Genomic DNA, 24,009 nt, shown 5'->3' on the forward strand with positions numbered 1-24,009 from the left:
ACACACACACACACACACACACACCAGCAAAGCCTTTCACGATGCTGAGGAGGTTGTTGTCCCACTCATTAAAATCCAGTGGAGGCACCATCCATCTTCAGAGATCAATAATGTCATCTTACTGTACTCTCTCTCTTCCTCCCTCTTTCTCTCTTCCTCTGTCTCTGTGAATATGGGTGTGGCTTTGATAATAATAATAATAATAATATAATAATACATTACATTTATATAGCGTTTTTTTAAGTACTGAAAGCTCTTCACAGAGGTAGCCAGTTTGCACCACAATGCAAGATCAGCCTTGTAGAGAATATGACATTCCTTGGAAAGACCTGACTTATAAACCTTGTTTTTATTGATACTGTGTGCAGTAAAAGGTAGAGTGAGTCGTATTGCGTGATCATCTCTCTGGTAGGTCGGACAGCACCACCAAGTGGTGTCAACTAGTGATGGCCATTGCATTCCTAAAATGGGGAAATCATGTCTTTCTATGGCCAATGTCAAAATTTCTGGCTTTATAATGGGCTTTATGCATGGAAAATGCTATGACAACTAGTCTGTGGAAGTGGCACTGAAGCCAATTATGAAAAATCATGAAGAAGATGAACGAGTTAGTGTCAGATGAAAGCATGGTGGCAGACAGATTTGATATATTATATTATATTATTATTTATATGCATCTGATAGGAAAGCAACGTTTACATGAACTGGTTTCTTACCCTCACTTTCCATAATAATCCCCTGTTTATTATTGTTTCAAAATGCACGGAGTGATTCATCCTGTGTACAATAACTTGACAACGGCTGTCAACATATCTTCAATAAGCAACAATCTGTTGCCTGTGCAATCGTGTGTGTGTGTGTGTGCGTGCGTGCGCGCGTTCCGTTAGCCTCATAGCATAATTGCGGCTGACAGTAGCTTTAGCATAGCTGAACTGTAGATGGGGTGGCAGACAAACTCTTCGCTGTGGTTTTCTGAAGGAACAGGCATAGAGTTATGTGTTCTGTAGCCGATAAACACGCAGTACAACTACAAACAACACATTTCTTATGCGAGCACAAGTCATTTTGTGTGTGAGAGTGTGACTAATGCACGTCTGTGTGTTTGTGGTTCCCAGGTCCTCACCAGCCGGTGCTGCCTCGAGGCACCGGGTACATGCGCTCCCCCTCCTGGACGCGCTGCAGCAAGGTGGAGTTGCCGCGCGAGAGGAAGCACCACAGCGACTCGGACACCGTCGAGCCCCTGATGAAGGGGGAGAGGCCGAAGCAGCCGTGACGGCCGATGTGACGCGCACCCGGGCCGTACGCCGAGAGAACAGCCAGAGCAGGAGCAGCCAGGGTGGGAAGAACCCACCAAGGAGGAGCACACCAAGACGCCCCTCGGTCCCCATCTGCCACTGGACACTCACACAGTGTGTCTTGGTGGTGCTGAAGAGACTAGTTCAGACTGAACTCTGGATGCTGTGCTGTGCTCTGTGCTGTAACTAAAGAAGTGCAATACATATACTGTCTCTCTCTCTCTCTGCCCCCCCATCCCCCTCTCTCTCTTTCTCTCTCAGACACACACACACACACACACACACACACACACAATCATTGTGTTTTCCATGCAAGGGGTTCTTATTGCACTCTGGACTGCCAGAACTTTTAAGCTTTGTTTCAAACAGGGTATGAGGCCAGCAGAACAACGGCACCTCCATCCTTACAGCCTCTCAGGAACAGAAGATACAGCTGGGAGAGGCTGAGGCTGGTCAAAGGTCAAAGGTCAGGCACTGGAATTCACATTGAATTCACAGGATATGAGTTGAGACATCAAGAAATAAGAGTGCAAGTCAAAATTAAAGATCGAGCAGAGGCTATTATTAACATTATGTGTGTCAGCAGGACTGAAAGTGTGTCAGCAGGACTTGCTGTTGCTCATCTGTTGTGATTGTGAATGACTTAACGTGTTGTGAGCAGTGGAATTGGGTTTCAGTGAGGCCGCTCGCTAACTTTATATCTTTTACATCACACGTTCTCCTCATCCTTATAAAAAAAAATGTGTGGAGTTATTACAATTGCCTGGGAAAAAATTGCACTTCTCTCAATTCATTTAATTTACATTGCCCTCCAGAATTATTGGCACATCCAGTACAGATGGCTCAAATGGCTGTGAAAGATAAACAAGTATGCAACATTCTTAGAAATATTCCATGCTCTCCCCCGATGTTATTCATTTTAAACACGATGGCTGATACAATTAATGTTGCTGTTAAGCTAATTACAGTCATCCAAAGTACTACATTGCTGGTCAAATTCCACTGATTCATTAAACTAAACAAGCAGTTGAACTGGAAGTAGAATTCAGTCAGGTGGACTTTAATATGCTTTGCACGAATGCCAAAAATACAATAAAGTGCCAACAATTTTATAATCATATTTTAAATGAATAATTTATAGATAAAGAAGATTTTACATTTATTCTTCTTATTTCTCTGAGCATAGTTTATAGCTTATCACTTGTTTCATTTATCTCACTTTTAGCTCATCTATACCAAGAGTGCCAATAATTCTGAATGCTGTAACACTATGGAACAAAAGTGACACTAGGATGGTAGCAGAATAAAGACAATTCTGGAGAAAAAAGTTTTTTCTTTTTCTTTAAGTGTGACAATTACGGTCTGTGATGCCAACATTCAGAGCTCACTAATCAATGTATTGCATCCACATACTAGGTCACACATTATTCAGTACTACAGTATATCAGGTCCATAGTTTCTCACTCTGCTTTACTGTACATACTGTATGGAAGGCTTTATGGTAACTATGGATTCTGTCTTTAGAACACCAATAAAAAGCCTTGTGTGCTCCAAATAGTAACGTTTACATTCCATCCTATATGGTGCATAGGATGGCCGCCTCACATCATTACTAACGCCATGCTGCACACTACGTATCTAACATTATTCCTGTTGTGATACGTGATCAGCGTTTACTCTACTGACTTGGCAAAGAAACCAATCACATCCCACCTCAACCTCCGTTTGCCACCAATTATAGACTCTAAAACCTCAGTAGCTGAAGGAGACTAGTGTTTTGTAAAACGAGCTCTCCTGGTCCTTCTATAAAGTTAGAAACCCCTTCCCAAATAATGTTGGACTCTGTACTTGCAAGTTTGAAAAAGATTGCGTGAGATTGGATAGGACCAAATCAGCCCACATTCTTCATGCATGTAGCCCAAAACAGTGTCAGTTACTATGGGTAACTGACAGAGGCCCAGGAAGACATAGTTGATGACTGAGTCATCTCTTATTCAAGCAGAAATTAGCACACTTATACAACGCCACACCATGCCATCATGTAATGAGGTCAAAGAGGGTACTGCATACAGTATGTAGGCTACCAACAACACCTGTTATTTGACACCACACATATAGAAGTGATGCAGGCATGTCCAGAGTATATAAGTGCCGTGTAATATATTACTGTTGACAGAGAGAATGTTGTGATTATAGAATCCTAGAAAGGGACAGCGTCCTTTGATGATGGCATCAGTGATGGTCACTTGAGCAATTGTGATGTCACAATGTCCATGACATCATCAGTGATGATGTGAGCAATTGTGATGTCATCAGTGAGTGATGTCATCAGTGATGTGAAGTTGAGCAATCATGCACTGCGCATGCCAATAGGGCAGGTGAGACCACGCGAGCTGGGGCGAGGCCGCTCTCCGGGGCTGAAACCCTAGTCTAAAACAATCTCACTAAGACTGTGGATCTATCTCAGTTTCTAAATTCAAAGCTACTGCAATCATTTGGACCTTGATTTATCTTCCATTGTTTCATGTAGGCTAATGGTAACAGAATCTATAGCCATTTTTCCATGTGTTTGCATACCATCAAGGTCCAATTTGTAAGATTCCTCCACAACAATAACAACACAAAGCCACAAACTTTTGGTACAACTGTTGCTCAAAGATTGTTTAAATAATCAGTCTGCATCCATCTTTAAGTCAGCAGGCCAGACTATAGAGAGAAAGGTGAGAGCTCTCGTTCTCACTCGTAAAACCTGGGTTGTAGCACAACCCTAATGTTTATCTCTATGGGATATAGATGTGATAGAGATAGACACCGTGTCAATCTCTATGGGATTTAGATTGCATAGAGATTAACGTATGGTTACGATGTAACCAAGGTTTCCTGAGGGAGATTTCTCTCCCTCATGAGAACTACAGATATAGATAATACAGATATAGATACGATTGAGATCAACACTGTGTTTATCGCTATGGGCCAGACTCACGACTACCTGGACAAGACCCCAAGCATGGCACACACAAACAGTGACAGCGTTCTTTCTGAGATGTTGGTTCTGATGCAGCATGAAAATATAAACAGACTATAGAGATATAAAAACTTGTTTTTATTGGTGTGCAGACAGTTGAAGCATGACCATAGTACAACACAATAATGTTTGTTTTGTCTTCACATCTCAATGCACAGTCAAGAACGCTCACTGACTCCATTCATTCATTAAGAAAAATCTATACACTGTGTGGTCAAGCAGGCAACAAAATAGCTCACGCAACAACATACAGTATACCACCATCCTGTTCAGTTTTTGTAGGGTTCATTTAATGTTATTAATATGTCGGCCTGATGGGGTCCTGTGATGTTTTATTGGAAAAATCTGATGTAAATGGATTTAATAAGCTGTGCTCCTCATACATCAAGACATGAGTTGAATGAGCACATTTTTTACATTGAACAAATCCCTTCACTTCACTCGCAGGAACAATTAGTTTACCACCAAACCAGAGTTCACAGCAACAGTAATGTAACTAACCCTTCTAGGAATGTTTCCTATTATAATGATGTGGTCCCAATAAAAAGAGGATGCAGGGAATTTCAACAGAACATTCCGTCCGTGTTGCTATGCTGCTTATCCAATGCCCATCATGTCAAATGAATGACATCAATTTTGGTAACAAAATCTGACAATTGTGATTAAATGGTCTAGCAAGCTCATAATACAAAATTCAAACACAAGCCCTGTCTGACTGCAAGGTTGATTTATTGAATCGCAGCAATTTGTTCTTAATATAAAAAGTGAATTCCTTGCAAATGTCTCCTCCCCGCTCTCCCTCCCTGGCTGTCATGTAGTCTCAAAGTTGGAGGCGGATCACAAGGTGTCCAGGGGGAGAGGCAGACATAAAAGTACCAATCGATCCTGACTCGTTTTGAGCCCTTATCGCTTTGTTCATTGGAGAAATGACAACAGTCATTGTCCAGGGGGGAGTAAGCATCATCCAGGGAAGTCATTTCCTGCATTTGTATACAAATAACGACAAGAAAACTGAGCATAACCCTACTGCAGAGTGACTTTTCTGACCTATTTGTCCAGAAGATATTGTTTCAGAGACAGTTTAAATAGCATTATGATACTGACGGTAGTGCGTGAGTGTCGAATAATTAAAAAATCTGTATCATTGAGGCACTATGTGGAATTCCATCTCATTACCTTTCAGTTGATTCTCATTCAATCGCATCCTTACTCCCCTAGTAATAAAATAACAAGCAACATACAGTAAATGTTTTAGAGAGCCAGGGGTCTCCAGAGGAACATAGAGGATAACATCTAAAAATGTCCAACTTAGACTACTAGATTTCTCGTCGTATCTCTATAGCAGAGATGACAAGGCTCTTATCACTATGGGATCCTGAGGAGGAGAAAACAACCTACATTCAATGTGAGACAATAACACACTTAATGCATCATAAATGCACAGAAATAAATGTCTGCACAAAGATTGAGTTCTAACAGCTGCCTTGGGTGATATATGAATTGTAACAAGGTTGGAGATCAAAATGTGTTTGAAGTCTGTGATGAGAGTAGATTATTACTTTGCAGTTTAGGTTGCCCCCTACCCCCCATGACTACTATGTCATGGGGGGTGTTATCAGTATATTCAAAAAGATTAAAAACAAGCAAGAGTGCCTTTGAACCCCGAGGTTCCCCGCTCAAGGAAAATACATTTTAAATTAATCTTTCTCTCCGACGGAAAACTAGGGAGATATTTTGGCCGTATTTCTGCCAACATTGGGGGAATGGCTACTGGAGTGAGTGCACACTGATAGTCCTATGGATTTATGAGCATCTCTATCAATGACTATATAACCCGGCAGAGAATAAACACTTTTTCTTTGCTGAAATTCAGAGGTTAGACAAGGGCAGTAAAATGTAGCTCATATAAAAACATGATGCCAGTCGACATGTTACTGACACAGAAAAGTATTTAGCAGACACCTTATGTCCCAACACATTCTCACCTGGAATTACCGTAAATATAAAGATCACCGTCTTTTTAAAAGTTGAGATCAGTAAATGTACTATCCAACACTACATACTGTATTAGTACTATGGTATGGTACCAGTGTGTCATCATCGCATTCACGGCCTGCCATCAAGAGTGTGGGAGAGCTGGGCAGATTAAGGCAGCTTCAGTGAAAGATAAGCCATAGAAGTCACCCTTCACAGCAGCTTCGCTTCTCGACTTCAAATTTCCCTCAAATGAAAATGAGAAGTCCATTTTTGGCATTCCCATTGAAATATAAAAGATACAAAGAAAAATTGCACATTGCAAAATCTAGGTCATTCCAGACCTAAATGCTACATCACCGCCCCTCATGCTGCAACTCTCGCTGAGATGAACCAGGGATTTCCCCCCCATAACAGTTAAGTCGGGCGGGCCCTTCCAGCCATTGGTCTGGGCCACATGAGGGCGCCCTCCTGAAGTGTTAGTCCAGTGGCACGTTTGGCTTGTCCTCCTACAGGTAGAGTGCCTCTTTGCGCTGCTGCCTCTGCGGCTGCTCCTCGTCGCCTCTGCTCTTGTTCCAGTCTTTCAGTCCTTCAGGCAGAGACGTGTCCTCCTCCAGTGCTCCCATCCCTTCAACAAACTCCTCGTATGAGGACTTCTCTTCAAAGGGACGCGGTCCTAGCAGCTCCAGCATGTCAGCTTTGTCTAGAATCTCCTTATCTAGAAGACGCTTTGCCACCTGCAAAGCAAGATGGCAGACAAGACGTAGTGAGCAAGTATGACAAGAACTTTTAGGGAAAACCTGTTTTGTTATTAAAACTACAATGCAGCGCCAGAACATGAGTCCTGAGCAGGCGGTCAGAGTCGCCGTATGGCTGTCTGTCACTTTTTCTTTGAAATTTGAAAGTTACTTAGAATATGGGGAAATAACATTCAAGCTATTAATTACCTGTTCGAATTTAAAAACTGCAAATTTAATCATAAGAGAAGGCAAACTCCACTCTACCGCGACACGCGGGGGATGCGCGGGCGGCGTTAAACAAGTGCACCTCAGTTCAAAGAAGCAGTAATGTTAGAAGCCGTTGGAAGAGGAGCAGAAGTCGGCTGTGTTGTGAAAATGTTAAGAAAAAGAAGAAACTTCACATTCTTTCGTGTTTTCAACCCAATGTGAGTAACGTTACAAGTCTTCAACTGTGGATTCAACTGTGTTTCTATCTCTCCTTAATGTAATGTTAGGTTCCAAAACAGCCCAGCCCACACCAATCTAACATTATCCGCCAGTAATTCTGTCCGTTTTCTGCCAGCTAGTTGAATTCAACACACACATTGTGGGTCAGGATCTGTAACGTTAACGTTATTTGTTTTGCACCTTTTATATTGGTAGTGATATCCTACTGCTTCAGTCGCCTGCCTCTGTGCTCTAGTATCCCAGCCTACTGCTGTCTGCCTCTCATGCAGAGCTCAGCTGTCCTGCTGTTGTAAACATTGCAGCAGTGCAGCCAAGCGGTATAGCAGCGACTTCATCAATTAGAAATGAATCATCCGCGTAATAATTCACATCTAATATAATCATTGAATTAGCTACTGATGGAGCACACCTGAGTGGAGTTGGAATCAGCCAGGGAAGTGGACTATGAAAGCGCTCTTGGGAGAGAGAGGTGAGGCTGCATGCCAGCTCTGTGAGCGAGGCCTGACTAAATGGTCAGTGATTGATTGTGTGCTCTAACGGGTATCAGAACCAGTTACTATAAAAGACTAGCTATCTAGCTAGTTAGCTGGTGCTAGTAACAACGCTGGAAGATAGTTTTGCTACCTTTCTCAAAATTCCTTCCACTTGAAATTGCATTATGCAAATTTGAGCAGAAGTCACCATGAATAGCTGCAGCATAGGTGATTGTTCTTTCAGAAAGTCAGCTTTCATCTTTAACAGCCCTTTGTTCTTTCTAGTTGCTCTCCTCTCACTGATAACATTCCTCACCTTCTCCACCAGCTCTGTCTTGTCGGTAACAAGCCGATGTGTTCGTTGGTAGGCAGCATCTATGAGCGAGCGCACCTCCTGGTCTATGAGCTGGGCTGTGGGTTCACTGAAGGGCTTCTCAGTCACTACGTCACCCTGCTGCGGGAGGTCGAAGGACACGTGACCCACCGCCTCACTCATTCCAAACTGTACCACCTAAAAGGGAAGGGAAAATGAGGGGCATGTGAGGGCCTGGGAGGAAAAAGGACTGGGTGTTTAGTGCTAAACCATTTGTACTAATGAGCTAAATGATTGCCAAACAGTGCTGTTTTGGTTCAATCACAGCATTTGTTATGTGGGCAAACATCTGGGTTGCGACCAGGTTGCGACACAACTCGCTGGTAGAACGTGAGGGAGCTGTGCGGGTGAATAAATGTTCACTTTACATGAAGCATCCCCAAAAAGAAGTAGTACTGATACAGAATGATCTTGCCAAAACTCAAACTTAAATTTGATATCGTGAGCAATATCACATTTATTCTCCGTTTGTTTTTTCCCCTCTAGTTCTTAAAGCAATCTCATGCATTTTTACTTGTGTCTAGACTAGAGGAATCTGTGTCAACATTGTAAATCAGCGATTTTCATATTCTCACCTGGGTGAGCCCTGAGATCCATGTGTATCTGTATGCAGAGAACTTGTGTTTTCACATACTCATTAGCCATTTACCAATTATACATTGAATGCCTTCTTCCTAGAAGGATACACTCCATTCTTCTTCTGCACCTCAGGCTGTTAAATCAATACGTCTTCAACGTGTTGGCAATTTGTCTGCAAGCAACTACTTCTTTCTAGTGAAATATTAATGAAATGAACAGTGATAGCAACCATCTGCCCTGTGTTTCTCAGCTTGAGACGAGGATTCCGCAGAAAATCAAACCTGAAAGCCAACTAATGCAGCTTTTCCACTGCCAGTACCTGCTCTATACAGCTCTCCACAGTACCTGCTCTCCACAGCCCTGCCAGTACCTGCTCTACACAGCTCTCCACAGTACCTGCTCTCCACAGCCCTGCCAGTACCTGCTCTACACAGCTCTCCACAGTACCTGCTCTACACAGCTCTCCACAGTACCTGCTCTCCATAGCCCTGCCAGTACCTGCTCTACACAGCTCTCCACAGTACCTGCTCTACACAGCTCTCCACAGTACCTGCTCTCCACAGCTCTCCACAGCCCTGCTTTTGATAGTAGCTGTTCCACCGCAAATCGTACCCCCGGAATGTGCTCACCGCCACGCAACTGGTCGTCATAGCGACGCCGTGCTGTGAAAGTGGGACTGTGTAAAGCCAATTAAAGCCCTATATGGAACTTTTAACTGGTTATGAATACTGATGCCTCCATTCACCTTATGTAGCCACGCCCATTTGACCCGGTTGTGTGGTCGTGTCACGACTTCCGGCTAAAAAAAAGAAAAAGGCTGACTGCTCCAATATCATCTAAAGGTCCTTGCACATAGAGTCCGTTTTTTCGTCCGAAATTGACGCACGAAAAAAATAAAAATACGACCTCATTTGTGTCAATCATCATTGACACACCGAGTCCGACAATTACGTCCGTCATTTAAGTTTTCGGACGAGGTTCGATTTTCTGCGTTTTTCCGCATCCATAAAATCGTTTTGACAGGTGTTTGACCACCCAGAGCTGCCGTAGTGTTGCTATTCACAATGAAAAATGGCATCTGAGAAGTTAATTCAGTTCGTCTCCCAGCACAAAGCATTTTATGGCAAAGCAGGAATACAGAGATTCGGAATTAAAAGACAGAATGTGCCGGGTGATTGCAGACCAGCTTGGAATGCGGGACGCGGTGTGTGTGTGTGTGTGTGTGTGTGTGTGTATGGGGAAGGGGGGGGGGGAGGAGAGAGACAGAGAGCCACACAGACACACTGCCAGTTGTGGATCAATAGGATCGCGGTAGTTTTCTTTTCGTTGCGAATCTTCGCAACGAATATTGGATAATTAACGCATCGGACTCAGTGGGCAAGGTATCTGTGCGTGATGTTTTTTTCCCGGATGACGGATTAAAAAAACGCAGCGAACAATTCGGACTCTGTGTGCAAGGACCTTAACTCTGAATTAACTAATAATTTAGCCGGTGGCGTTCCCACAAACCTAGTGTTCCCCCTCGGTAACACTCCCACACATCAGTTCCTAGCTAATAATCTAGACACTTCTATTGCACATCACATTACAGGTAATACCTGGATTACCTGAACCGCTACAGTATGTAACATACCAAATAAAAGCAAACGGCAATGTCTAAGAATGCAATGCCATGTAACTGGCTCGTTCATTTTCGCATTCCAGGGAATTACATTAACGTCTGCAGATCTTATAGACGTAAGTGGCTCGAGCTGCGCTCGGAGGAGAGAAAACCATCTGAAGCTTTCTTTGTTGGAGTCCAGGTATGTTTTACAAGAAAGTGCTCGTCATTGTCGATGATAACGTTATCTGACCTGGCTAACAGTGGATACTCCGCTTGCTTGCTGTGGACTGAGCTCAAAGTAGTAGGCTACGTTCTTTGTTTTACCCTCTGCACTGTCCGCTACAAAAACAACTCTCTTCTTCTGACGTTCTTTTGTATTTCGCGCCGTGACCGCCGGAAGTGTTAAAACAACCCGGAGGTTTGTTTTAACACTTATGTATGAACATAAGGTGAATATGACCTACATGAGCAAATGAGACCATCAGCGAAAAGATTGGCTATTTTGATACAGTTATTCTAAATGGCGGTGCGTGGGTTGGAACATCGGGAGGAGGGCGAGGCGGCGCGCCTCCACTCACCTCAGCAGGTAGAGCAGTGGCAGGTAGAGCAGTGGCAGGTAGAGCAGGTAGTGGCAGTGGAAAAGCACCATAGATGTTCAGAATGGAAGACCTGTGTGTACACAGAGGAATGTGTACCCAGCTGTGGAACTTGTGGTAAAGCGAGGTGATTACCTGTGCATAGGCGGACTGTGTGACTTTCCGGAGGTCGTCCTGTGCCCCGGTGGTGACTCGGCGAAAGAACACCTGCTCAGCCACACGACCGCCCAGCATCATGCACATCCTGTCCAACAGCTGCTCCTGGCTGAACAGATACTGCTCCTTTGGCAGATACTGAGCGTAGCCCAGACCCTTCCCTCTGGGAATGATCGACACCTGGGAGAAGAGATGGTCGGTGTAATCATTTGGTGAAATCTTAGGGAAAACGTATGTATGTGTCATGCGGCACCAGAGATGCTCACAAGTCATTTTTTGCAAGTCCAAGTCAAGTCTCAAGTCTTTGAGGGGTAAGTCCAAGTCAAGTCTCAAGTCTTTGGTCACAAGTCCAAGTCAAGTCTCAAGTCTTTGAGGGGTAAGTCCAAGTCAAGTCTCAAGTCTTTGGTCACAAGTCCAAGTCAAGTCTCAAGTCTCTTATGGATGAGCATTCTACCATCTGCTGCATGCCATCCCGTCTGCTTAGAACACTGCACAGCTAAAAGTTAGAAATTCAAGTCTTTTGAGGATGAGTCTCAAGTCAAGTCATTCTATGTGCGACTTAAAGTCCCTGGAAACCAGAAATATTTTTTATTATTTAGCATTTTGAGTTCATCACATCACAGGAACTTATGTTAATAAGCCACTTTTAGCACCACGTGCTCCGCTCTCTTCAATGAGGAAATGGAAATCCAGACCTTGTAGAAAACTGTCGATTTTTGGGGTTAGGGTTGAAAGTAATTATCTCTCTTTTCTGAGGCACACAATTACTCACATAAGACCCTAAATTTAATAGTTAGAAGGTTTTTGTGGATTTTGGTTTCCAGGGACTTTAAGATCGAGTCCAAGTCGCAAGTCCAAGTCCCCCTCTCTGATGTGTGCAGAAGTATGCACATCGAACCAAGGAGGGCTCTCAAAAATGCAATCATTCTATAAGACTCTCCGTTCTCCCTTTCCACTTTCTCAAAATGCTTTGATCTGGGCGATATGAAAAAGTGGAGTCTCCAGAAAAAACTGAAGACTGTATAATGTCTGTCAGATGGTGAAAAAAAAATGATGATGAAAGTGCTGCAAAAGCCTTTTGAAAGACCAGCAACAGCGAGAGAGAAAAGGGAAGAGGTGGGAGACAGTCTGAGCACCTTCAGTAAGGGGTCTGCATGTTCCAGGAACCAGCCGACCACAGTATGGCCAGCCTCATGGTATGCCACAGTAGTCTTCTCTTGAAGTTGCAGGACCTGGGTCTTCTTCTCCAGACCTGGGGGCGAGGAGGATGTGTTACTGAGCAGCATGGTGCACATGTGGGTTAGGGTTAGGGTTAGGAGCAGGGTGGAGGGTAGATAGCTAGTTATCCCCTTCAGGCATAGATATACTGTAGGTGAGACAGGAATGTTGTTGGGCTGGGACACAAGCCCAGGGCCAAGTCACCGAGTAACATGAGTCCACACTCATTGAGATGTATTACGATAATTGAGATGGCATTGCCAGAATATCTCATGTAACAAGAGCCTAGTGACATTATTGGGTCAATATAAAATATTGAGGTTTGATGACTTTAATTTACTATTTTTCCACACCGCTAAAATGTTCATAACAATTGCTTACAATTTGGACCTTTGTGTCACATATATTTTGATCAGAACTGCAAACTACAGGGCTTTACAGCAACAACAAAAAAAAAAAAAAAATCAGACTGCACCAACGCTTTTGCCACAGACTATGAATAAGGTGCTTCACCCATCCAAAATCCAATAGTCATTCTATGAGTATCTCTGTAATCCCATTACTGTTAACTTATTTGCGAGCATGGACATGTGGTTATGAACTCACCTCCAATAACCCTCTCGACGGCCTGCTCAAAGTGTTTGCTGCTCACACACTGGCTGAGGTGGCGTGCTGCTATCAGAGCTGCCTCATTGCACACATTCGCAATATCAGCTCCTGGGAAGCAGAAGGAGAGATCATGTCCGGTTTAGACTGTGATATAGCGACACATTCCATAACAACAGATGTGAAAGTCAGATGTGCATGGTGCATGACCATTCAGCTGTGAGCACGCACGCACCCACACAGACACACAAAATCTCATGTCCTCAAGTCAAGTTCAAGTTGTACTTTATTGTCCACAAGGGAAATTCACATTGTTAAGGTCAGTACAGCGAAACAAGACAACATATAAAAAAGTGGATAGGATCACAGCATACAAAATATCACAACAGTAAAACCTGGAGTTAGTGCAGCTCATCTCATGTCCTCACCAGTAAAACCTGGAGTTAGTTAGTGCAGCTCATCTCATGTCCTCACCAGTAAAACCTGGAGTTAGTGCAGCTCATCTCATGTCCTCACCAGTAAAACCTGGAGTTAGTGCAGCTCATCTCATGTCCTCACCAGTAAAACCTGGAGTTAGTGCAGCTCATCTCATGTCCTCACCAGTAAAACCTGGAGTTAGTGCAGCTCATCTCATGTCCTCACCAGTAAAACCTGGAGTTAGTGCAGCTCATCTCATGTGCTCACCAGTAAAACCTGGAGTTAGTGCAGCTAATCTCATGTGCTCACCAGTAAAACCTGGAGTTAGTGCAGCTCATCTCATGTGCTCACCAGTAAAACCTGGAGTTAGTGCAGCTAATCTCATGTACTCACCAGTAAAACCTGGAGTTAGTGCAGCTAATCTCATGTGCTCACCAGTAAAACCTGGAGTTAGTGCAGCTCATCTCATGTCCTCACCAGTAAAACCTGGAGTTAGTGCAGCTCATCTCATGTGCTCACCAGTAAAACCTGGAGTTAGTGCAGCTCATCTCATGTACTCACCAGTAAAACCTGGAGTTAGTGCAGCTCATCTCATGTACTCAGCAGTAAAACCTGGAGTTAGTGCAGCTCATCTCATGTACTCAGCAGTAAAACCTGGAGTTAGTGCAGCTCATCTCATTTACTCACCAGTAAAACCTGGAGTTAGTGCAGCTCATCTCATGTACTCACCAGTAAAACCTGGAGTTAGTGCAGCTCATCTCATGTACTCACCAGTAAAACCTGGAGTTAGTGCAGCTCATCTCATGTACTACTCACCAGTAAAACCTGGAGTTAGTGCAGCTCATCTCATGTACTACTCACCAGTAAAACCTGGAGTTAGTGCAGCTAATCTCCTAGCCAAAGCCTCTGCTTCTATGCTGGAGTCCAACTTGAGCGGTCTCAAGTGCACCTTAAAGATGGATGCCCTGCCCTTGATGTCTGGTGGGCCTGTAGGAAGGGGAGATGGAACAGATCGTGCATTTTATATACGCCATGCTTTTCAACTCATTTTCAAGGGTACTGCATTTCAAGGCAGAAGAAAAGAAAACAGGAGAGGACACGAGGACTTCAGCAAAGATCACAAAAACAAGGCGTGAACCAAATCACATTTAAACTGTTGAATAAACAAAAGTGAAGGCTAAAAGGAAAGGGGACAGAAAAAAGGGAACACGACAAAGAGGAGCTGTGTGTCCCATCGCTCCTGTTCTCTCCGGTTATATAATCTGTTATTAGAGAGGCAACTCTCTTCATTTGGCCCTCTTTTCCCTCCATCAGAGAGAGAACACTGTCCTGCCCATTGTACAGCACTGCTGGAGCAAAGTGAATTAGATCTCACCAGGCAGAAACAGATCCAACCATTTTAACCACAAACATAAAAGCACCCCCTACAGCACACATGCAGCCATGCACACGCACGCACGCACGCACGCACACACGCACGCACACACACACACACACACACACACACACACACACATCTAATGACATAACAAGGGAACAGGTGCAAAGAGACGAGTGGAAAATCTAATAGACTACGCAAGTGTTAAAGGAAGAGCTCACCCTAAAATCCAAAATACATATATTCCCTCTCACCTGTAGTGCTATTTATCCATCTATATCGTTTTGTGTTAGTTGCCTGAGTTTTGGAGATATCGGCCGTAGAGTTTCTGCCTTCTCTCCAATACAATGGAACTGGATGGCACTCGGCTTGTGGTGCTCAAAGTGCCAAAGAAATACATTTGAAAAACTCAACAGCAATGTCTCTTTCCAGAAATCATGACCAAGATAATCCACAGACCTCATTATGAGCAGTTTCATGGAGGAAACTATTTCCTTTTGACCGAACTACACCCGCTAGCTGCTAGCTAGTTCCTACATGAGACTGCAAAAGAAAATAGTTCCTACATGAAACTGCTCACAACAAAGTCTGTGCATTATCTTGAGTAACCGGGTCATGAAATCTCTATGGCCGATATCTCCAAAACTCAGGCAACTATCCCAAAACGATATAGATGGATAAATAACACTACAGGTGAGAGGAAAAATATGTTTTGGATTTTAGGGTGAGCTGTCCCTTTAAAAAAAGTATGTGTGTAATGTGTGCTTTGATAACGGTTACAAAGTTAAGTCTGAGGATGTATGTGTATAAGTCCCATTTGTTTTTTCATGTGTAATATTGGCAGGTGTGCAACAGTAGACCAGCGAGATGGCACAGAGGAACAGTAGACCAGTGGGCCGGCACAGAGGAAAATCAGGCATGGACATTGGAGTGCAATTCAAGAGACTGGCAGAAGAGGAGTGGAAGGAATGAAACTCCAAGTTCGCTTCTGAGGCTGGGAGAAGGTGACTCAATGCCCTCGACATGTCATGCATCACAGAAGTCAGATGTGCTTGATAGAAGGCGTGTAGGGAGTGGACCTCCCAGTTCTTGAAAAGCCAGTCTTGACATTTGGATGAGCCAGTTAGTTAAACCAACAATGGAGAAGATGAGTAGACAACAGAGTCAGTGAAAAATAACCAAAGTGATGTGGAAATGACAGACAGACAAAAAGAAAGCTAAAAATAGATGAGAGAAAATTGATATTGTTGTTGATGATGATGACGATGGAGCAGAGAAGTTTAACGCATGCAGAAACGATAAACGGAACAAAATAAATCCAGGTGAGGAGAGCAAGGCGGCTGAAAAGATGGAGGAGGACCACAGTAGAGTACGGTGAATACTTACCTATGTATATATGTCGGTCAAAGCGCCCGGGCCTCATCAAAGCAGGGTCTAGGATATCAGGTCGATTGGTGCCAGCCAGAATCACCACATTGGTGCTGGTGTTGAACCCTGCAATGAAAAACATCACCAACGAAGGTTGCTGTGTGGTCGCATGGAAAATATGACACAGCGACTGAGAGAAAAGTCTGTGTACAGTGATGGGAGATACAGATCATCGCCTACCATCCATCTCCACCAGCATCTGGTTGAGTGTGTTCTCCTGCTCGCTCTGGCCCCCAAAGTTCCCTCCGCCTCTCTTCCTGCCCACAGCGTCTATCTCGTCGATGAAGAGGATGCAGGGGGCGTTCTTTCGAGCCATGGCAAACATATCCCTTATCTGACATGGGAGATAACAAGAAGAAATCAATTGAGCACCTCAGTGATTGATAAATCTTCAATTGGTAATTAATCACAGCGGTCGTCAGCAGCACATGCTTATATTGACAGTCAAACATGCGTCTTGGGCAAAAGAAGGTTGTACACGCTCTATAATTCCCCCAGATCAGCTATCCTGGCTCCTTGATAGGAACCCACGTCCAGCACAGTACTCACCCGCGCTGGGCCGACGCCGACGAACATTTCCTGGAACTCGGAGCCGTTGACAGTGATGAACGGGACGTTAGCCTCTCCTGCAGTCGCCTTGGCCAGCAAGGTCTTCCCTGTTCCAGGTGGGCCTGATAGAACTGCACCCTGAAAACAACAAGGCCATACGTTACCTTTAAATGCGCTCTTTATTTTCGGTTGGCCACGCCATTTTTAGAATCAGCCGCACTCTGACAAAATGCTACATTTAGTGTTAGGGATGTAAATTGATATGATTTTATTGATACCAATGCCATTATCAATTCTGCTTATCAGTCCGATTCTTCATTGATTCCTGATTAATTTTCTGTGGAAAAAAGTAGGCCCACACAGGTCTTCACCATCAACGCAGCTGTTTCATCACTGAGTATGAAGACAGTGTAGAATGTCTGCCCAATAACTTTTGAAGATGTTAAAATAAATTACAATTATCCTTTTATCCTCTAATATGTTTCAATATTATAGTAATATTACTGGTGTTTCCACCCTCAAAATGATGAATTTATAGACGTTACATGTTGCACTGTTGTTATCTTTCTTTGTGAAATGAAGCTATGCTTTGGACCATATCTTCCTATCTCCAGCATGACTCCTTGGAAGTTCCCAGCAGCGTCGATGCAGTTTCACATCATCATGATGATGCATGAGTTTTTGCAATGCGGACTGCATTGCAACTGTCAGGAAAACATGCCAGTATCGATAAAAGGAATTGATCAGCTCGGATGCATACCATTCAGAGTAATTGGACAATTGGGAACCGGTTCTAAACGGTCCTCGATTCACATCCCTTTTAGTCTAGAGGGGTGTCTAGTATTCAATCCAGCAAAGCATGTTTAAAAAGTGAGTATCTAAGCAATTATCAAACTTACTTTCCAGCCTACAGTCTGAGAGAAAAACGTTTAACCTATATAAATGAACTTTAGCACGACCCCCCTGATCTTTTTAACACACCTTAGGGATCTTGGCTCCCAGGTCCTTGTACTGGTGAGGGTTCTTCAGGAAGTTGACAAACTCCAAGATCTCCAGTTTGGCCTCCTCACAGCCGGCGACATCCTTGAAACGCACGTCGATGTTGCCTTTGATGATCTTGGCTTTGGACTCGCTCATGCTGAAGGGGTTTCCCCGCTCACTGCCTCCACGGCCTCCTGGCGTCGGTCCTCCTCGCCACAGGGCGAAAACGAGAAAGCCAACCAGCAGCAGGGCTGGGAGAATACTGAGTAGGATGGTCCTGTGAAGAACGAGAGAGAAGTTCGAAGTTCATGGCGGCCAACATCAGCACCGGCAATATTCCAGTCAATCAAACACAGTGTTGGGCAAGTTACTTTCAAAATGTAATACATGTATACTACATATTACTAGTTACTTTAATTTGAAAGTAATAAATTACTTTACAATATTAGTGTCCGAGTAGAGTAACTCGTTACTTATTACACTACTTTTACCAAAATAACAGCAGTAGCAGAATGACATCGCCATCCCAGAACATCCCGAAAAATTATTTAGACAGTCTTGAAGTCAGTGATAAGCCATCCAAAATTCGAAATGTTATCCTTTTCCTTTGTTATTGTCACCTATATTGGTTATTTGCATAAATACACACCATTTGATTAGGAAATTATTCTATCTTTATTTAAATATATGCTTTGATAATATTTTTTTTTAACTAAATTTGTAACTTGTGTTACTTGACAAAGTAACTGGTATAATATTACTGAAATGCTATTGGTAATAAGTTATATTACCGAGTTACTGCTAAAAGTAATATATAACATGTAATATGTTACTTTTGTAATGAGTTACCCCCAACACTGCTTAAACATGCCTTTCCCTGCAGGCCTTAAGCAACTAACTCACCCATCAATTTCACTGCTGTAGAACACAGGTACTCTCCGCGTGGGGGCCAGACCCATCTCCTGCTGAGCCATCTCCAGGTTACGCTCAAATGTGTTCACGCTACCAATGTTGAACCATAAGTAGCTCTGAAATATACAGACAATAGAATAGAATAATAGAATATATCCAAGAGGCCAATAGGTTTCCTTTTTAAAACCCTTCATGATCTAGTGTCAAACTTTGTCTGATCCAGCCATACCAGCAAAAAGACACAACAGTGCTGTCTTGCTACTAACCACTTCTGATGTTTTCACTCCATGGGCCGGAATGACTTTGACATATTGTTTGTTGACAACCTCCAGGTGATCCACCTGTGCAGAGAGCACAACATGCATATTAAGTCATATGGTTTCAACCACAGGAGGAACACATTGGAGAAACCCAGATAAAGGAGATACCAACAATACTCTCACCAAGCCTCTGTCCAAGTAGTGATGTACAAAGTCCCTCCAAGAGATCTCCAACCCCGTCTCTCGGAAGTAGAAGTAGAGAAAAGCCGACGCCATGCCTGCTGCGCAGAGTCCGAAATAGTGCAGTGTTTTTTCATCCCAAGGAAAATCCTCCTGTTAGGTGCAAAACTGGCATCAGAGAGGGGAGAGAAGGACTAGACAAGTTGATCAGAGAGGGGAGAGAAGGACTAGACCAGTTGATCATAGAGGAGAGAGGGACTAGACCTGTTGATCAGAGAGGGGAGAGGGACTGGACTAGTTGATCATAGAGGAGAGAGGGACTGGACCAGTTGATCAGAGAGGGGAGAGGGACTAGACCAGTTGATCAGAGAGGGGAGAGAAGGACTAGACCAGTTGATCATAGAGAGAGGGACTAGACCAGTTGATCAGAGAGGGGAGAGGGACTAGACCAGTTGATCAGAGAGGGGAGAGGGACTAGACCAGTTGATCAGAGAGGGGAGAGGGACTAGACCAGTTGATCAGAGAGGGGAGAGAAGGACTAGACCAGTTGATCAGAGAGGGGAGAGGGACTAGACCTGTTGATCAGAGAGGGGAGAGGGACTAGACCAGTTGATCAGAGAGGGGAGAGGGACTAGACCAGTTGATCAGAGAGGGGAGAGAGGGACTAGACCAGTTGATCAGAGAGGGGAGAGGGACTAGACCAGTTGATCAGAGAGGGGAGAGGGACTAGACCAGTTGATCAGAGAGGGGAGAGGGACTAGACCAGTTGATCAGAGAGGGGAGAGGGACTAGACCAGTTGATCAGAGAGGGGAGAGGGACTGGACCAGTTGATCATAGAACAGACTGCCTCAGCATTCCAGTGAAAAACAAGCCACTCCACTTGCCCTCTGGCTGCTGCATGCCTGCCTCATGCCAATTGTGAGCACCCTGTTAACAGCAAGACTAATGGAGGACCTTTTCCCAGTTAGTTAGCCTTATAAATATCCACAGACAATATTGCTATCCCATTTATAAACTACATAACAAGTTGTCCAATAGGTATGCATCTATGTTTATACTGTCTACAGAGGAATGGAAAGGTGAAACTCAACACAACCTTATGCACATAAATCCATCATATAGGAATGAGTGTTGGAAACTTTGGTATCCAAGAGGCAAAACAGCCTAATGCATGCATCTATATGTGACACTGCTGCCACATTATGAAGAATGCAACTTTAACGTAAACTGGAATTAAAACAATCATTCTCAGATTTGACTAAAAATGACAAAAATGGGACATTTCATCTATAGTTATTTTCATCTAACTAGATCAACAAGCCAGAAAGGTGACATTCATTAAAGAAAAAAGACTGCTGCAGATTTGCACCTGAAAACGTGTCCACCAGTCTGATTCCTGTTTTTTTCCTCCTCGCCTTCTTCTGTCCTCTTCATCATTTGCGTCTCGTCCTCCATTTCCCTGAGACTCTTGCTTTTTGGCGTTTTCATCTAAACAGTAACAACACAGCAGAGGTTCAGCCATGTGCTGCTGTATCAGAAAACAGCTAGGATAATCAAATGCTGCTTCTGATGATGAGGATGATGATTCACACCTTCAACATCTTCAGCTGATTTGTTGACACCGGGGTTCTCCTCACTCTTTGGGAAAAACTTGTCAAACCCTAAAGGCAATTCAAAATGCAACATGGGGGGGTGGTTTCAAACATTGACTGTATATAATGAGTTCAATGTGTATATGCACATTCAATGACATTATAAACATGCAAGTCAAGAGGTAGGTAGGTAGGTAGGTACATTACCTCTTGGTGGTTTGTTTGAGCTGAGCAACCGAGCAAGTGTGAAATTGTGTTGATTTAATCCTAGAGATTTCCTTTGGATGAGTGAAGTGTTCTGAAATAAAGAGATGATGAATAAATGAGCAGAGCTCACTTAACTATAAATACACCTGTAGTAAAGCAATAATGACAGAGATGACTCAGGTCATCATGCAATATTGTAGTGAGTGTTGTTAAGTCCAGTGTGTTGCTTCTACTGTAAATTATGTATTTAGTGATCCAACAAACTGCCTTTCATCTTATAAGAAATATCATGACAGCTTTTTACAAACAGGTCCAAAAACAATACTGACTAGTCAGTTGGCTTCCATGAAATCCTTGTTTCAAAAAACCTACATACTAGACATCTACCAGACATTTTGGACAGACAGTTGCTAGGAAACACAAATGGTAGCCTGATATATCTTGAGATAAGCCACAATGCTGCGGATACGGTAACAACATAAATATGATCAACCAAACCACCATTTCCAAACTTTTTTGAAGGGTTAAATAAATTAAAGAAAAGAACAGAACAAAAGGTGCATCTGTGAGGAGGGAGAGAGACTGAATCCTTTGAAGGTCTTCTTTAAGCCCCATCCATGAGTACAGGGGCACAAGTGCACCCATTAGTTGGTGCACCCAATCAGCCTAATGATTGCAACACCAGGCTCCTGCAAGACAGGGCCAGGAGAGTGGGAGAGTCGTCACACTTTTAGATGTTTTATTACAGAAAGTGTATGAAAGCCGAGTCATAGCCTACATTCTGTCATCGTGTTACTTATTGTTGGAATTCTAGTGAAAATAAATTATTATCTTTTTTATTGGTGACCCGACCCCTCCTCAAGGACCCCTGGGGGTCCCCCAGACCCCACTTCGAACCACTGTAAACCAATGCTATAGTACAGTGGTTCCCAACCTTTTCCAACTCAGGGCCCACTTTTATGTCTCAAAAATGTTCGCGGCCCACCTCCGACCCCATAAATACAAAGGCCATATAATGCGTTCTCAGAGCACTTTTTTATTGAAAATTGAACATAAAGGACTGAACTGAATACAGGAGAAACATGTTGGAAGCTCCACAGTCACTAACACAGCACCTGTAACATGTTGCAACACCTTCAGTATTACAGTTTTCAAGGAGCTGTCCACACACACACACACACACACGCACGCACGCACGCACACACACACACACACACACACACACACACACACACACACACACACACACACACACACACACACACACACCAATCATTCAAGGAGCTGTCCATCAGCACCACACAGATGTCAGAAATGACAAGCAAGGGGCTGTCTGTAACAGGCTAATTAACAAATGATTAATAAATAACGGTATCCTTCAACAATGGAAAAATGCATTCTCATAACAATTTGACATCCAATATCAGATCCAAACAAAATCCAAATATCAGAAGAAAGCCCATTAAATCGATAGGGTTACAAATAAACACAAACCCAATATAAAGATGATGTAAAGATGAAACTTCAATTCAAGCAAAAGCAATAACATCAAAGAAACAAAAATCATACTTTTTCAAGTATGATTTTTCAAAATTAAAAAAAAAAAAATGATTTTTTTTTTTTTTTTTCTTCAAAAATCATACTTTTTTGGAAATGATTTGGCGGCCCACTTGCAATACCTTCGCGGCCCACCAGGGGGCCGCGGCCCACAGGTTGGGAATCACTGCTATAGTATAAACAAAGCCTGGACTTCCAATGGCTAGCCTGGGAGCCTTGCGTATCTGCAAGCTCATGTTTATTTGCTCTGACGATGTGGGAAGTCGCTAGAGGCTAGAAAGTAGTCGAGTACGTGATGAGCGACACATCCGTGGCTCATGTGCGCAGGATCATGGACAATCCAATCAATCGCATTGTTGTTGTTGCCAACATTAATAACCGAAATCCTGCAATTCGATGCAAGCAGGTTTATGACGACTCATCATGGTTGATCATTGATTGTCCACAACCTGTTGCAGCCTATTTTCGCCTCGCACATTTTGAAAAGCAAAAACAATAAACTGTGACTTAATTTAGCAAAAAAATAATAGTAATAAAATTCGAGCCTTAGAATTCGCATAAAATATAGTTATTCTCGCAAGCCTGAGCCTGCCCCAAGAGCGTGCTCCCAAACGAACAAGAGACACGCCTCCTCTCTAAAGCAAACATTATGGAACTAAATAATTGGAAACTGGTTTTTACAGATTTGACAACCACAACATGACAGAAAGGGGTCATCTACCTTGCATGCATATCTAAACAATGCAATTTGATGGTGTCAGCGTCTGCTGCATGCATTGCAGAACATTGTGTTCTTTCTGCATGCTATGGTCTCTCTGCAGCCTTCTTTCCCCCATAGATGCATCGCTTCCCATGACTATTTAACTGTGCGACATGGTTGTAAAACCTGCAGAACGAGTATGCGTCTGGAAATAGCAGTTGCAAATGAAATAGCATCAACTTTGAGAAGACCATGGCAAGTCTACGTAAATGGAAAAAACGTAAACAATGAATGGCACCCTACCGACGCTATAGCACTGTTGCGGAAAGTTGTGGATAAGGTGGAGAAGTCTCTGCCCCAAGCCCGGAACCCGCTCCGAAGGGGCCCGACACTCACAGCCAGCAGCCCCATCATGCAGAAACGACCTGCCCCTCTCTCTGCTGTGGAGAGCTGGATCGGACCGTCCGAGTCCCAAAAGCATCGGTGCGAGGTACCATGCAGCTGCTATACTACGCACCACCCCTCCGACCCAGGAACCCTGCCCCCAAAACAAACTCTCACCATCATCTCGCGAGACTTGGTTATGGAAGAGATCAGCTTAATGATCATCATCAGTTTATTATTCCATATTCTACATAATACAAACATAGGCAATAACATACATACATACATATATGATATAATAGACATAGGCTACATAATACAACAGACACATACATACATACTATGTATGTACAGTATGTATGTAGTAGCCTACATACA

The 24,009-nt window shown here is 43.4% G+C and overlaps 2 protein-coding genes across 4 annotated transcripts in view; one reads left to right on the forward strand and one right to left on the reverse strand.

Annotated features, from left to right (window-relative positions):
• dbndd1 (dysbindin domain containing 1) overlaps window positions 1-2,537 on the forward strand; it is a 40,042-nt gene extending 37,505 nt beyond the window's left edge. For both annotated transcript variants that reach the window (XM_083651266.1, XM_083651267.1), the window contains exon 4: window positions 1,116-2,537. In XM_083651266.1, coding sequence (XP_083507392.1) covers window positions 1,116-1,273 — 158 coding nt within the window. In that variant the 3' untranslated portion in view covers window positions 1,274-2,537. The remainder of the gene's footprint in view (window positions 1-1,115) is intronic.
• A 1,876-nt stretch (window positions 2,538-4,413) lies between these two features.
• LOC310789605 (mitochondrial inner membrane m-AAA protease component AFG3L1-like) lies at window positions 4,414-23,663 on the reverse strand. Of its 2 annotated transcripts, XM_083651253.1 has the most exons (17): window positions 23,551-23,663; window positions 20,991-21,081; window positions 20,784-20,852; window positions 20,561-20,679; window positions 19,194-19,343; window positions 19,017-19,091; window positions 18,742-18,866; window positions 17,839-18,115; window positions 16,858-16,995; window positions 16,489-16,642; window positions 16,267-16,374; window positions 14,364-14,489; window positions 13,086-13,196; window positions 12,398-12,513; window positions 11,241-11,441; window positions 8,271-8,465; window positions 4,414-7,031 (listed from the first exon to the last, which is right to left on the reverse strand). In XM_083651253.1, the coding sequence occupies exons 1-17, from the start codon at window positions 23,659-23,661 to the stop codon at window positions 6,804-6,806; spliced, it is 2,394 nt and encodes a 797-aa protein (XP_083507379.1). In that variant the 5' UTR covers window positions 23,662-23,663; the 3' UTR covers window positions 4,414-6,803. The 2 variants fall into 2 exon arrangements, with proteins under 2 accessions (XP_083507379.1, XP_083507380.1); XM_083651254.1 differs by lacking the exon at window positions 19,194-19,343.
• Between the last annotated feature and the right edge of the window lie 346 nt (window positions 23,664-24,009).

Source organism: Poromitra crassiceps (genome assembly GCF_964638095.1).
Source record: "Poromitra crassiceps genome assembly, chromosome: 14".
Lineage (NCBI taxonomy): Eukaryota > Metazoa > Chordata > Actinopteri > Beryciformes > Melamphaidae > Poromitra > Poromitra crassiceps.